The sequence below is a fragment of the Colobus angolensis genome, unplaced genomic scaffold, assembly GCF_000951035.1.
Source record: "Colobus angolensis palliatus isolate OR3802 unplaced genomic scaffold, Cang.pa_1.0 Scaffold261, whole genome shotgun sequence".
Taxonomy (NCBI): domain Eukaryota; kingdom Metazoa; phylum Chordata; class Mammalia; order Primates; family Cercopithecidae; genus Colobus; species Colobus angolensis.
This window is the reverse complement of record NW_012115833.1, coordinates 2037787-2054520: the sequence shown is the minus strand read 5'-3', so window position 1 is coordinate 2054520 and position 16734 is coordinate 2037787. Positions and strand designations below refer to the sequence as shown.

The window sequence follows — 16734 nt, the reverse complement described above, 5'->3', positions numbered from 1 at the left end:
CATTTCCATCCTGTCTGTACATAAGAAGCAGCAGGATCCCTTTTTGAATAGTTTTGCAACTATAAGTGGAGTTCAATTAATATAATATGTAATTATATAGGAGAAAAAATTAAAATCTCCACAGATTTCTCTCAAATTCTGGCTCCTTGCCTTCAGTACAGGGTTGAGTGAAAAATATGGCAGTAAGCCAACTTGCCCTTCTTCCAAAATCAGCCACAATAGAATCTGCTGGATTGAAATAGAACATTAGGAGTTTAGTTTGGCACTCAGTATATTCAACCATTACTATATTTGTGACATGATTCACTGGGCCAGCAGCCCAGAGGAACTCTGTGTCTGGATGCCCAGTTTTGAAATATGGAGAAGAGTTCATGACCACCGTGCTTTGTAAACCCACATTTCTGAAAATTATATTTCTCTATTTAAAAAGGCTATGAGATAGCCAGATGTGTGTATTGGGAAAAATCAACCATTTCATGAAAAGGCTTTTGTGTATAATTTCTAAAAACTCATTGATATCACTTGAATTGGTTACATGTTGTTTTCTAGCGGAGTAATTTCTGTATTTCTGTAGTTGGCTAAAAATGATCAGCATTCGAATTTCATTCAGAGACTCTACAAATATATCATTAGAGATATTGTACTTTATTAAATATGCTGTTAGGAAAACTATATAGCATAGTGGAAAGAGCACGAAATTTGTATCAAAAAACCTAGATAGGAATTCAAATTTATTTCACATACTTGCTATGAAAGCATGAGCAAATTTATTAACTAAATTTCCCAAGATTTAGTTTTCCAATTATGTGAAAAATTGCTTCAATGGGAGATTGTAAGGATTACATGAATTAACCTATGCAAACCCTGTTAACAACCTCCCTAACGTGCAGGTTTGTTACATATGTATACATGTGCCATGTCGGTTTGCTGAACCCATCAACCAATCATTTACATTAGGCATTTCTCCTAATGCTATCCCTCCCCCGGGCCCCACCCCACGACAGGCCTCGGTGTGTGATGTTCCCCTCCCTGTGTCCATGTTTTCTCATTGTTCCACTCCCACTTAGGAGTGAGAACACGCAGTGTTTGGTTTTTCTTTTTGTGTTATTACTTTTAATATCATTGACATCATATTCTCACGGTTGTTACATTCATCCTATTGCTTATTACACCATAATCAGTAGCAGCAGCATTATAAACACAAGTTATAGAACCTAGAGCCCAGTTAATGTTGCAGCTTGACAATTTCTTAATCATATAAATGTGGACAAATCATAAGTTTTCTAGATTTTGGTGTTATCATTTCCAAATTGGGGATTATATTTTTACTTTCGTTATAATATCACTATCAACTTTAAGTGAAAATTTTTGAGTTAAATATTTAGAACACTGAATAGATACAGTGATTGTAAAGTATGATTATAAAAACAATTTGAATAATTGTTGTTTAGATGAAGTATAGACCCTTGAAGAGTATTTGGCCTCAGTGGGTGCCCAATAGTGACAGTGTTTAATAGGTTCACTTACACTTATTTTAAGTTTGTTGCCAAACTAAAAATACATCAAGTTTAAGCTAGTATTTGTGATTTACAATTAAATATATGAAAAGTCAAACAATTGTGTTATGTTTTAAGATTGTCATTAATGAATCACACAACCATTTGTAAAAGCTGTAATCAATTGAAGACTTATCTTCATCAGCAAAATCTTTCAGAGTGGCAAATGGACTCTTACATACTTACCTTCAAGAAGAGTGAAATTATACTGCATCATCAGTAATGTGAATTAAAAGCCAATATTTAGGTAGTATTATTTAAATTGTTAATCATTTCCAATAGCTATTGTTCTAACTTTTGGATTGGAGTAAGAAAGTTGAGTAGGCATGTCTCTTGATCAAATCATGTGGTAGATGAATTTGATTAATTTGGGCACAAAGGTAATTAATTCGTTGGATTTTCAAAGAAATAAAATAGAAATATGGCTATAAATTTTACCACAAGTATCAGTGTTCTTTTAATTGTCACACATCAGAAAGCAATCTAAGAGAAATAACAATAATTTTCTCTATGTATGAATAAACAAACTATTAATAATGTTAATAATTAGAATTCACAAAGCACAACAGACTACATGGATGAAATAATATACTTCTTTTACTCTAAACAGTATTTAGTCTTCATTTTTTCAAATGATTCTAATGAGGACAGTGCTGATTGAGTATTTTGACCCTTTGCACATTGCTTTTTTTCCAAGGCAAAATTTTACTTGGTCTCTTTCTCATTAAGCTTGTGTTTGAAATTGATTCATATTCAGAACTGAAGGTGAAGAGACCTGGGCATTCATTAAGAGGATTAATTAAGAAGAAAAAATTTATTCAGTCTGAAAAAATGATACACAACCCTATTAGCCACTCAACTTTGACTGAAAATGATATGTGATTCCCAGAAGTAAGATTCCTTTTCCAGGGGATAATGAAATTACTATCAGGATTAGACTTCTACAAACTGAGTTGACTTCACCACACTGGCAAGACATTCTAAATGTGCTCATGACATTGACTTACAAGTACTTTGCTTATTTAAAGCACAAAATTTGAACTGTGAAACGGATTTAGTCACATCCTTCATATTTAAGTTAAAAGATGGAATAAACTTTTTCTAAAATAGAATACTGATATATAATTGGCTCTTGCTTAAGGGTTAGTATTTTTTTCTATCATAAAGGTTAATAGCCTATATTTTAGACATATACATCCCATAGATATCTGTGTTTTTTTTTATCTATTGATTTAATTTCCATTTAATATACTTTGCTTACTACAATAGCCACAGGTAATGAAGAAGTCTACTTTACATGTTTTTAAATTGCATTTAACAATAAATAATATAGTCCTACTTTGTGCAGCATGGTTTTCTCAGGTGCTGATGGTTTTCAGATAAGAAATTGAAATAAATTTCATGAATTCTAATTTCATAGAATTAGCATTTTCACTAGCCTGTTTATTTCTAGATTTTTATCAGGTATATATATCTGAAACAATTAGGGAAGTAAATCTTTGTTTTGACAAATAAAATAAGCCATCACTGGATCATTTAAATACATTATTTTTTCTAACTAAAAATAAAATCTGTTGCTATAATACTAAGGTAAAGCTGCAGGATATTTACTTGGCACAAAGTGTTGAAAATGCAGGATATTTAGAGATGAAGGGAGAAATAGCAAAGGAAATAAATGACATTTGTAGTTTAAGAATATTGTAAACCGAGCTAAAACAATTTTTGTAATAAGATCTATTATTACTTTCTTTTGTCATATATAAATAAAATTTAATAATTATAGTCAAGTGAGGATAAAGTTCTTCTATTTCCCCCTCTACTCAAACCTGCTACTAACAGGAAGCAAGTCTAGAATGATATTTGACACACACAAACACATTAGCAAGTAAGCGTGCAACTTAAATGGCCTATAATTTCGAAAAAGCCTCAGCTGTGTCATTTTACCATTCTGAAAAGCACCTTGAATGAAAGGTTTATTTCAGATTATTGGATGAATATACTGGAGGCCAATTTTAGTTTGTATTTTAACTTAACTATGTGAGACTATTCTTATTGACAAAACACAGGACAGGATGGGGGTACATACAGGTCTGGGGCATCATTCTGAAGGCTCACCTTCTGATTTGTACAGGATCTTAAACTTTATTGATGGAAGGTGAGGGTGCGTGAACAATATTTCCCTACAAACCACAACTTGAATACCATTTCAATGGACTAAAAATGCCTAATATATATGATGCAAATTAAGAAACTCTTATACTGATGGTCAGAAGTAATAACAGCTGAAATATCTCTGATTCAAGTCTTTTAATCTTAACTAAACATAACTACCGTGTGTGTGTGTGTGTGTGTGTGTATATATATATAAGGACGTGTGTGTGCGAGTGTGTGTGTATGTGTATTTTAGATTTCTTCAAATATAAATGATCCAACTCAAGGTTGTATAGTAAAACTAATTTAGGGGCAGAGAAAGATGGCAGAATAGAAGACTCTACCAGTCATCCCTCAGACAAGAGCACTAAGTTAACAATCTACACACAATAAGAACAAAAATCAGGTGAACACTAACACTACCTGGTTTTTACTTCATATTACTGAAAGAGGCACTGAAGAGGTGCCAAAATAGCCTTGAATCACAAATGTCAGTCCTCCCACATGCCCCAGCTGTGGTGATGTGGTACAGAGAGCAATTCTGTGTGCTGGGGAGACGGGGTGAGCGGCAATTGTGAGTCTTGGAACTCAGTTCTGCCCTGTTATAGCAGATAGCGAACCTGGACCAAACTCAGGGGATGCCCACACATGAAGGGAATATTTAAACCAGCCTCAGCAGGAAGGGAATTGCTGATCCCAGTGGCTGGAACTTGAGTTCCTGCAAGCCTTGCCACCAGAGGTTAAAGTGCTCTGGGGCCATAAATAAACTTGAATTGCAGTCTAGGCCACACAGATTGCAACTCTCAGGTGAGTCCTAGTGCTGAACTGGACCCAGAGCCGTGGACTGGGAGCATGTGACCTACTGAGACATCAGACTGGGTGGCTAAGAGAGCTCTGGCATCGCCTCTTCCCTAACCCCAGGCTGCCCAGCTTATGGCTTCAAAAGAGACTCCTTCCTGTTGCTTGAGAAGAAGAGAGGAAAGATTGGGGAGGACTTTGTCTTGCACTTGGATACTAGCTCAACTACAGCCAGACAGGGCACCAGTTAGAGTTGTGAAGCCCCTCTTCTAGGCCTTATCTCCTGGTCAACAATTTTAAATATACCATGGGCCAGAATTTAACCCACTGCCTTGAAGGGAAAGAACCAATCCTGGCCAGATTCACCACCTGCTAACTGAACCGGTGTTGGGCACTGAATAGCCAGCAGTTGACACTCAGGCAGTGAGACTCTGAGACTTACTGGCTTCAGATGAGACTCCGCACGTTATTATCTATGGTTGCTAGGGGGCAAGACTACTTCCATTTAAGAACAGAGGAGGGACAAGTAAAGTGGACTTTGTTTTGGACGTCAGGTACCAGCTCAGTCACAGGGATGTGGAGCACTAAGTCGGCCCTTGGCGCCCTCAATTCCAGGACTTCAGTGGAATATTAATGGTAGTCCGGCAGGACAACTCATTGTCATGGTGGCCATAGCATGAGACTCCTCTGCCTTTGGAAAGAGGAGGGAAGAGCGGGAAGAAGTATGTTTTGTACTTTGAGTGCCAGATAAGCTGCAGTACAATAAAACACCAAGTTGATGCCTAAGGTTTTTTACTATAATCATCTCTGGCTTCTGGACAGCACCTCTGGACCTGCCTGGGGCCTGGTGGAACTCATTGCCCTGAAGGAAGGAGGCAGGCCTAGCTGTCTTTTCTAACTGCTGATAATAGAGCCCCAGGACCCTGAGCAAACATGAGCAGTAGCTGGAGAGTGGCTACAGGGGACCTTGGGTGAGACTCAATGCTCTACTGGCTTCAGGTCTGACCCAGCACAGTCCTAGAGGAGACCCCTTCCTTTTGCTTGAGGAAAGGAAAGAGACCACAAGAGTGCTTGTATCAAGCTACTCCCAGCCTCAGGTGGTTCAGAATAGAGAGACTTCATTTTAGAGGGAGATATTAAGTGAAGAGGACAAGAGTCTCTGCCTGTTAATATAGAAATTCTGGATCTTTTCCAAGGCCATCACGGTGGTAACTATATGAGTCTTCAGGAACCACAGCATTACCCTGGGCTCAGGGTGCCCCACGTAACAGATCAGCTTAGATTACAGCTCTTAAGTCCTTTTCAATATCCGGAAAGCCTTCCTCAAAGGACAAGTACAAACAAGCCCATAATGTAAAATCTATAATAAATAGCTAACTTTTCAATGTCCAGACACAGAAGAACATCTACAAGTATCAAGACCATCAAGGAAAACATTACATCACCACCTGAACTAAATACATCACCAGGGAACAATCCCAGAGAAACAGATATGTGACCTTTCAGACAGAAAAGTCAAAATAGCTGTTTTGAGGAAATGCAAAGAAATTCAAGATAACAGAGAGAAGGAACTCAGAACTCTACCAGATAAATTTAACAAAGAGATTGAAATAACTGTTATAAAAAGAATAAAGCAGAAATTCTGCATTTGAAAATGTAATGGTCATAATGAGGGATGCATCGGAATCTTTTAATAGCAGAATTTATGAGGCAGGAATAAAAATCGTGAGCTTGAAGGCAGGCTATTTGAAAATACTGTCAGAGGAGACAAAAGAAAAAGAAATAAGAAAGAAGCACACTTACAGGATATAGAAAAATAACCTGAAAAGAGTAAATCTCAGACTTGTTGGCCTTAAAGAGGAGGTAGAGAAAGAGATGGGGTAGAAAGTTTATTCAAAGGGATAATAACACAAAATTTCCCAAACCTATAGAAAGATAGCTATATCTAGTTAAAAGAAGGTTATAGACCACCAAGCAGATTTAACCCAAAGAAGAGTACCTCGAGGAATTTAATAATCAAACTCCTAAAATTGAAGGCTAAACAAAGAATCCTCAAGGCAGTAAGAGAAAAGAAATGAATAACATGCAATGGAGCTCCAGTAGGTCTGGAAGCAGACTTTTCAGTGGAAACATTACAGTCAAGGAGAGAATGGCACAATCTTGGCTCACTGCAACCTCCACCTCCTGAGTTCAAATGATTCTCCTGCCTTAACCTCCTGAGTAGCTGGGACTATAGGTGCCCACGACCATGCCTGGCAAATTTTTGTATTTTTATTAGAGACAGGATTTTGCCATGTTGACCAGGCTGGTCTCCTACTCCTGACCTCAGGCAATCTGCCCACCATGGCCTCCCAAAGTGCTGAGATTATAGACATGAGACACTGTGCCTGGCTCTTATTGGGTTGACTTTCCCTTATTGAGTTGTCAGAGTTCTTTGTGCTTTATAGATACAGGTCTTTGATTAATATATGTATTGTGAATATATTTTCCCTGTTTATGGCTTGCCTTTTCATTTTCTTAGCAGAGTCTTTCAAAGAACAGATTTTAATTTTAATAAAGCCCAAGGTCTCAAGCTGGAATTCCCAGGAAACCAACACTGAGTTGAAAATTAGAGTACAGAAGTTATATGAGGTGCATCTGTTAGGGATGTGGGAGGGAAAGAAACAGGACCGCACAGTCTCAATGCTCTGCCTCAGCGGACCCCATGGGATGTTCTGACAGTAAAGTGACCTACTAGAGCTGTTCTGAGTTGTGGCGACAGGACCAGGTTTTAATGTCCCCAATGAACATCCCTGGACGCAAGCTTCCTGGTGGATGGGTGTCCCTGTGGGTAAGGACGGGGGAGTGTCTTCAGCCAAGGTAGTCCCTTAGCATCCATCTGCAAGGGCTGAGGGTTGTCTAGTGGTGGCAATTCTCACAACTGAGATCACAAATCTTTTATTTCTGAAGAAGGGTCTGGTTGCAAATCACAGTGCCCATTGCATAAAATACATCAATACTTTCTTGTACAATTCATGTTTTTTTGTGTCCATCTAAGAAATCTTTGCCTACTCCAAAGTCATGAAGAGTTTTGTGATATTTTCTTCTAGAAGTTTTACAGTTTTTGCTTTTACCTATAGGTTAACAAACCATTTTTGTTAATTTTTGTGTAGATTGCAAAGTAAAGGTTGACATTTATATTTTTAATTATCCAATTTGTTCTAACATCATTTGTTCAAATGAATGCTTCTTTCTTTTTTTCTGTCTTGAAAGTGGTGAAATGTTTTAAATTTTTTATGGAGAACTAAGTTTTAGAGGAAAAAAGCCATTAAAAAGAAGAATAGCGAGTTGAGCCTTTCCCAGCTATCAAAATGGTATGGTATTGGCAAAGGAATAGGTGAATTAGTTGATAAGGATAGATCAGAAACATGTATCAGTGAAAAATAGCTGACATCTATTAGACACTGCCCTGTGCTAAGCATTGTTTTCAGTACTTTTCACATCTTCATGCATTCAATCCTCCCAAAGTTAGTGTGTAAGATAATTGTCTAAAACAAAAATAGTAAGTAATATGTAGTGGGTTTCAGAACATGAAAAATAAAATCTATAACAACCAAAGCCCCAAGGGAAGAGGAACTGGAAGCATAGCATTGTAGTCCTTACACTATACATGAAGTAGTATAATATTATGCAAACTTCCAAATGAGAACGCTGCCACAGGCATGGTTTTACTGGTTAATTCTACCAAACATTTATTGAAGAAATAATACCAATTCTACAGAAATTCTGGTGGGAAAACTTTTTGAAAGAAGAGGTTTGGCTGAGGCTGCATTGTATGAAAAGATGAATTAGAGGAAAAAGTTACAACCTAATGTCTTTAAACTGATTGGGCATTATTAGTCTCTACTAAAATCACAAAATTAGCCAGGCATGGTGGCACAGGACTGTGGTCCCAGCTACTTGGGAGACTGAGCCACCAGACTCACATTCAACTCAGGGAGCGAAGGTTTCAGTGAGCTGAAGTCACTGCACTCCAGCCTGGGTGAAAGAGTGAGAATGTGTTTCTAAATAAATAAATAAATAAATAAACAAACAAACCAAGACAAATGACCAAAGGGTCTTGGTGCCAAAGGGTCTTGGAGCTCAGGAGGTACAGGCTGCATTGAGCTGTGATTGCACTACTGCACTCTAGCCTGGGTGACTGAATGAGACCCTGTCTTACTCCATGTACAAATGTTTAATGAAGTATTTTTGTAGCAGAAACATCTTGGAAGCAGTCTGTCAGCAGACCATCACCTGCACAACCTAAAAGGCACAACTGCATAACCTGTGCCTTTTTCAGACAGATATAGAGCAAGAAGATAGTGGCACATGTGTGTAGGATGACTGCTAGGGTGCCTCGGCTTGGGGATGACAGACCCCAATGGCAAGCCAAGGAGTAGCTCTCACTGCACAGTGCTCATTGTGATCCATACAGTGCTTCAATATGAAGTCGCCTATGCCTTTTCTGGAGAGGCATGAGCTCCACTGAGGTGCTGGTCCTAATCACACCTGCATTACCTATTTGGACCCTATAGCCACTTCAACATGACCCCTGGCAGATGGCATGCTAGGTGTTTGTAAAATCAAGCCACAAATGATGCCCTTAATGTACATGTTTGTTTGTATAGACTTGTGTGATTATGGGGAAGATACAATAGGAATGGAGAACAGAGACATGAGACATTATTTCTCTACTTTTATTTTCTGGTTTTAGTAAACACATTTTATATTTGGAATTTATGAAATATTTAGTAAAAGAACTGTAGCATAAAATAACTCTAACAGAAGGTTTTATTTAAAAGGATTGAATATACAAGAAAAAAATCTTTGATGTAAAAAGTTATCTTTATTTTACTTGGACATTTACAAGTGAGTGAAAATCAGCTAATAAAAACCTACTTAATACAATACAAAATCCAATTCATAATACAGCTTTTATCAAACTCTGAAAAGATAGGAACTACCTCAACTTAAATATCTATGAGAAACTCACAGCAAACATCTTGATTAATGGTAAAACACTTAAAATACTCCCATTAAAACCAGGAGGAAGCCAAGGACACTGCCATCAATTTACTGATTCCTTATTTAGCATTTTCAGTGAGTCATGCACTCTCCTTGTTTCTGTTAACTCCCCCTGCCTCCCCCGCCCCCACACACACCTTTTGTTTGATTCATCAAACGTTCTTTGATCACCTTTTTCCTCAATCTGTTTGAAATTTTACATTCTATTCCAATTCATTTAGTGGTTCCCAATGAGTACCTACATTGAGACTTAAAAATGTGTCAGAGTCTAGAATTTCATTGCTGAATATAAATTCAGCCACTATATCATTTCCAGGCTCTAGAGAAGAACTTCAGTAACTTCTTAGCTCCTTCTGAATTTTCCCATGCCCCACCTGTCTATGTCAAAGTCTTCTGAAATTTTAATTCTAGGTCACCCATCTTTCTTCCAGAATCATACTTATCTTGACTTAATAATACAGTTTCCTAATTCCCTTGCTTACTGACTCTTGTTGCATCCCACTTCTTCCAGGTTGTCTGGTTTGGCTTTTTCCTGGCTGAAAAACATGACTTGTACTTTCACTGTGCATAACAGTTCCATTCAAATGGACTTATACAGAAAGGAGGTTTAGAAGCTTGCACATTATAAGTTGTGTACTCTAACTTCAGGGGAAACTCAGCCTTCAGGTCTAGTTTGAGTAGGATTCTGCCTTTTCCTCCTTTTTCTGTATGCCATTTCTCCCTTCATGTGGCCTTGTCCTTGAGCTGACACTGCCTGCCTCCTTCTCTCCCCAACAATTTCTTTGATTGCTCATAGAACACTAGATTCAGAGTGATTTCCATCTCAAAGCTGTGAGGATATTGCACCATTGCTTTCCATAGTCATCCATGCTGCCAGCCAAAGTCTAACATCACCCTGATTCTGCTTTCCTTGTAGGTCTCAGCTCTCAGGCAGCTTTTGGAATGTTATCTTCACCATACTTCATACTCTCAGTGGGTGTTCTTCTTGTATCCTGCTCAGGATTCATATATTTCTTCCATAGGGAGAAATCATTAGCCATGATTTCCTTGCTGTCATGCAAATGTTCTGGCTCTCCAGGGAGAGCTCCATGTTAGATGACCTCTGGTCCTCAGGATGACTGTTCTGTCACGCTGTCCATCTCTCTCTTGCTTTAACATCCAATTTTTACTGATTTGTTCCTCAGTCCTATCTATTCTGTGATTCACCATCAACATAACTTTGGATTCCAACAACCTTGTTTTTCATCCCAAGTATCTCTAATTGGCCTTTAATATAAGCACAGTAAGATTAGGGGAGCTGCTGACCTGTTTTACCAAGCATTGAGGAACTCCATGCATGTGTAACTTTGACAGAAGGTACAAAGCAGGGACAAGAGGGGAATTGGAAGCAGATGGACTATTGTCAGGATTCTGGGAGGAGGGTATGGAGGCTCCATCCTGACAACACAAGGTGAGGGCTCCAGTTGGGATGGGAGGGGAGGAGTGGAGCAGAAATGGGGCTGGAGTTTGGGGGTAGGGGAAAGTCCAGGTGGAAGAAAGGGAGGCTGGGAACAATGCGGGTGACAGATAGATGTCAGTATGCAATGTCGGCGACGAACACTGGGATCCCTTGCACGTAAGTGCAGTTGGGGGTTTGAATGACCTGTAAAACATCTGAGCCACCCAGAGCCCTAAACCCGATGCAGGGATAGAGGGTCAACATGGGCTGCCCGTTGACAGCCTCAGGCTCAGAGACACGGGGCGGCTCCTGACGCCCCACCTCAGGATGGGCCATATCAGGGTCAGGGCCTTCCTGTACAGTTCCAGGTATAGGAGCCGTTTCAGGAAAAGAGAAGGCTGCGGTCTGCCTGATTTCCGGTTCCCCCTGGTGGCCTGGCCTTCCATGGTGGTGCAGTTGGATGTCCATGTATAGTTCCAGCAAGCGTTCTGCCCTCTGTCTCTGGCCAGCGACCCTGCGGGGCCCACCCCCTCTGCCACGGCCTCGCCCTCTCCCTGCCCGCCGGCTTCCTCCCCGCCGCCGACCTCTCTCTGCAGGACTAGCCAACTCTGTGTGAGCTGGGGGCTCCCGTCTCAAGGGTTTAACGTAAGCAATCTGTTTTGCAGGTTGGGCTGGCTTTGCGGGCCCATCTGCTTCCAGGGAGTCTTCACAGTCCACAATAGAGCAGCCTGGCTCTGTAGGACACCCACCTGAGGCAAAAAGAGAAGCAGAGTGTGAGGAGATTGAATATGGGCTGCCCAGGAAGCCTTCGGGGAAGGGAGAGTAGGTGAGGGGTTGAGGGAGGGCCCGTGGGAACCCGGGCTAACAGAATGAGGGTCAGCAGAGGCCTGCAAGGTGAACCCTCAGGAGTTCTGTCTGCCCAAGGGCCTACAGCACAGCACTTTCCAGGAGCTTTCCATTGCAAGTCCTTGCAACAACCTTGTCAGTAGAATATTATGATCTCCATTTTGCTAATGAATAAATGAGTCTACAGTTCCCTAGAGAGATCAAATTGGAATAAAAATGGCATGCTTCCTGCCCTCACTGAGGTTCAACTTCAGTAGGAGAGACAAACAGAACACCACAAAATGAATGATGCTAATGAGCGACCAGTTAGGACGTGAAGGGTGTCACAAGGGAGGTGGGTCTGAATCCAGAATGCCTGGGCTGTATTCCCAGGCAGCTTAATTTACCTGGGCATCAGTTCCCCTTTTCATAAACTGGTATAATACCATGCCAACCCCTAGATCCTTACAAGAACTGAGTTACTAAAAATGCAATGTTTAGATTAGTATCTAGTTCAAGCAAGCATCTTAACATGTATTGGGAAGGAGATGATCAAAAAGTCTTGCTGGAGGAGTTAACATAAGCCAACTTGGAGAAAACAGTTTAAGCCAGAAATGAGATTTTCTGAAAATATCGATAGCTAATATTCCTAGAGATATAGAAGGAATTTTACCCATAAATCAATTATAGGATACTTTTAAAAATGAATACTCACAGACAATAGGGTTTTTTGAAATTACAATTATGAAAGAAGAAACAAAAATCTCTATGGAAATTTGAGAATGATGTTGAGAAGATCTCCCAGAAAAGAAAGCAAAAATCTAAAATGGTGGAAAGAAGGATAAACTATAAGAAAATTAGAGGCATACTGTCAGTGAGACATATCATCATAACATTTCAGAGTGCTGATGACAAAGAAAATATTCTAAAAGATTCCAGAGAGAGGGAGAAAGAGAAAGAAAGGAAAGGTCACATGGGAAGGGCTAGGATTCAACATGTCTCAAAAATCAGATGTCTCAAAAGCAGCAGTTAAATCTAGAAAATAACAGAAAATGCCCTCGAAATTTCAAGGGAAATGGATTTCCCACCTAAAATTTAATATCCAACGAAAGTTTCACTTAAGAATCAGGAAGGGTAGAATGAAGATGTTTCAGACAAACAAGATCTTAAATAATTTCCTTTCAATGGATGCTTTATTGTTATGCATCTGTCAAACTAGACAAGATTAAAAGTTTTAGGATACTCAGTGTATGAAGCCAAATGTTTTGGAGAACAATGTGGCAATAGCTGTAAAATTCCAATTCCTACAGAAAAGAACAAGGTGGAAGTATGGATTTATCGTAAATGAAGATGTAATGTGAGGATTTGCTCCACTACAGAGAAACAGTAAAACAAGAAAGAAAAAAAAAAAAAAAGACACCAGATTTGGGAAATGGGATACAATTATAAAAAGGCAAAGTAATTTCCCAGATGATGTGGAAGCTGGGAGCTGACATACAGTAAACAGCCCAGGTTGAAGCAGACTATGAGAAAGTGAAACAGAGAACACTTGATTGAGTTTAAATTTAAAAAATGGGGGAAGAATTGGGGAACGAACTAGTGATCAGTAAGCCCATAAAAACCCAAGGCAAGTATTAAGTCCTGGAAAATTCAAGTTATGCAAGAAGTGGAAAGTAATCCTCCTAATATTCTCTCCGCTCCTGGGCAGGGGGGGAGGGACAGAGGGTGTTTGTCCTGGGCTGTGTTTGGCATGGTGCTTGGGTGATTGGTGGTGGTGGTGGCAATGTGTAAACTATAGCTAAATATTCCTCTATCCTAGAGGGAAGACCATAAGTAAACTCTAAATGGAAAAAGAAAGAGCAGTAGTGCAGGCATGTTATTTAAAGAATGAGAGGGAATGCTGAAAGAATTGGCTACACAGATGGAGGTGGTGTTCCCAAAGGTGTGGGAGACGGAGAAGGAGCAGGAGCTGCTGCATTTCATAGCATTTGCCACATTTGCCTCTGTAAGTTCTATAAGTCAACACCAAAGGTAAAGTAAAAATCCAGAAAAACTTAAAAAGAGAGTTGCAGGCCTTTGATGTACCTTGATTAGGCGCCATGGAGCGAAATCGCTTTGAATGCCTTGGTTCCTCCATGAGGAATCTGTGGAGAGGGTGGGGAGAAAAACACATCAGTAGGGTTAAAACAGAGCCTAATTTCCTAAGCTCCAGGCAGCGATGCAGACCCCCACCACACACCCTCCTCCAGGGCCTCCAATGCCCGTAATCCTCTGAGCACTTGGCTGCCTGGGCACTGACTGAGCCCACGGTGCCACCCAGTAGGACTGTGTGAAGGTGAGGATTGGGGTCGAGCTCGGGCTGTGGTTGTGGGAGATTTCCACACCGTACAGTGTTTCCAAGGAGAAGCTAGTAGCCAGCAGGGATTGGCCTACAAGAAGTTCAATTTATCCCAGTTTCTACAGGAAAGCTGGGAGAGGGGAGACTAAAGTAGGCCTCCTGGAGGAATGATTCCTCCTCAAGGAAAGAGGGAAGGAAGGTGAGGACAGAGAACGGATTTAGGAAGACAGGGGTGAAAAGTCAAGGTAGTGGCCGTGGCCTTTCTCGCGAATGAGGATTCTGTCCCCAACTGCACCCATCCAAGCTCTATCCACCCCTCAGGGACACCCACACACACACCTGATCTTCCTACAGCTCGCCCCGGAGATCTGCAAATTAGGAGACTCTTCGACGAAGAGAGGCCAAAGGAGCTGGAGGTGTCCACAGGTTCACGGCTGTAGCTCTGAGGTCGTCCTCCTGCAGCCAGGCAGGCAGGCAGACAGGCAGGCAGGCAGCGCAGCGGGCTGTGGCTCAGAACCCAGCAGAAAGCGGAATGCTGGAGGCCCAGCGCGGTCCCTCTTATATGGCAGCAAGACAGTCACGTAAGGGACAGGCGTGGTCAGAGGGGGGCCGGCTGGGGCGGGCCTGCCTAGGCTTGGAAGGTACATTAGGCCAATCCCATGCCTGTCAAACGGGGCCTTGCTGACATGCCGCCATTTATAGACTTCAATGGTTGATTGATTAATCTAATCATTGAGAAAAAATGCATAATTACATTTAAGTGCCAGCAAAAGGGAGGTGTGTTGCCCTGAAACTGGCTAATAGGAAGATCTGGTTAGATTAGATCTGTGCATGGTCAAGGAAAGCACCCAAAGTGGGGAAATTTGGGCTGAAATCAGGAATATAAAATTTGAAATTAGTCAACCTGAACCGGGTTGGGAGAGGCAGGGAGAGAGGCAGCGGAGTGAAGAAAGTGTGCTGAGGCCCGGACTGGAAGGGAGCCCGGCTCATTCTGGAAATGGAGGGGAGGCCGGGGCCAGACCCAGAGGTGGTGTCAGGTGGAGGCAGGGGCCGCGCAGGAGTTGGTCTTGTTCCAAGGCAGCAAAAAACCATGGAACGGTGTCCTGCAGTGGGTTAACATTTCCAAAACGACCAGCCTAGCTGTGAAGGAGAGCCAACCCCTGGTCCACAGAACAACCCAGGAGAGGCAAGAAGGCTATTGCAGCCCTCGGGGATTGGGCGCAGGGTCCTATTAGCCTAGGACTTTGGAAGGCAGAGGAGGAGAAGGTTCCCTGGTGGGAGAGAAATTTACAAGAGAAAGCGAGACCCAGTGTGGACAACCCTTAGAGAAGAGACTGCAGCCTTGGCAGCCCGTTCATTCAGACAGAGGTGGACCAAGAACCTGCTCTGAATGGGAAGATAAGGAGCTTGGCTTGTGCATATTGGGTTGAAGGAGCTTTTGAGCTGCCAAGTGAGGATGTCAAGTGGCCTTTTGTAAAAAGAGTCAAGCTCAGAGAGATGGCGACGGGGCTGGAGATGCGTGTGAGACACACACCACTGGCGTTTATTATTCTGGGTTCACACACAAACGAAAGAAGACAGCAGGAAACACAACAGGAGGCTGGATGGGAACCCACAGTGGGTCAGTTGGTTGGTTTGCATGCTTATTTTTTAGAAAGACAGGTTCTCGCTCTGTAGCCCAGCCTGGAGTGCAGTGGCATGATCTCAGGTCACTGCGGCTACTTGGGAGTCTGAGACAGGAGAATCGGTTCAAGTGATTCTCCTGCCTCAGCCTCTCGAGTAGCTGGACTAGAGATACACGCCACCAAACTTTGATAATTTTTGTATTTTTTGTAGAGATGAGGTTTAGGTATGTGCCCAGGTTTGTCTGGAACTCCTGAGCTCAAGCGATCCTTCCTGCTCAACCGCCCCAGTTGCTGTGACCACAGGCACAAGGCACCTTGCCGGGCTAATTATTATTGTTTTTGCTTTTATTTTTTGTGGAGTTTAGGTTTTGCTATGTTGCTCGGGCTAATCTCAAACTCCTGGCCTCAAGCAATTATCCCGCCTCGGCCACCCAAATCACTGGGATTACAGGCATAAGCCACCACACCCTACTCCCATAGTGTTGTTAAAAATATTCTGGCCAGGCCAGGCACTATGACTCATGTGTGTTATCCCAGAACTTTGGGAGATGGAGGTGAGAGGGTCACTTCACCACAGGAGTTTGAGACCAGCCTGGGATACATATCAAGACTCCATCTCTACTACATATATATATTAATTACCCATGTGTGGTGGTGCCTGCCTGTGGTCTCAGTCGCTAGGAAAGCTGAGGTGAGAGGCTTGCTTGAGCCTGGGATATCAAGACTGCAGTGAACCGAGATTGCACGCCTGCATTCCAGGCTGGGACACACACACGCACACACACACGTGTATAAATCATGCAATTCCAGTTAGATTCTCAATATTTTTTGTTTTTGCTGTTGCTTTTGATTTTTAAAAAATTCAACTTTATTAAGGTACAATTTGCACATAGTAAAATGCATCCATTTGAAGCACACAATTTGGTGAGCTTTGATAAACATGTAGACATGGGTAAC

General features: G+C 41.4%; 1 protein-coding gene across 1 annotated transcript; it reads right to left on the bottom strand.

Moving 5' to 3' along the window:
- Positions 1-11124: 11124 nt before the first annotated feature.
- On the bottom strand, positions 11125-13951 carry LOC105515511 (proline-rich protein 20A-like). The gene is made up of 2 exons (XM_011947342.1): positions 13901-13951; positions 11125-11745 (listed from the first exon to the last, which is right to left on the bottom strand). Exons 1-2 carry the CDS (start codon positions 13949-13951, stop codon positions 11125-11127), a joined length of 672 nt encoding a protein of 223 aa, XP_011802732.1.
- Between the last annotated feature and the right edge of the window lie 2783 nt (positions 13952-16734).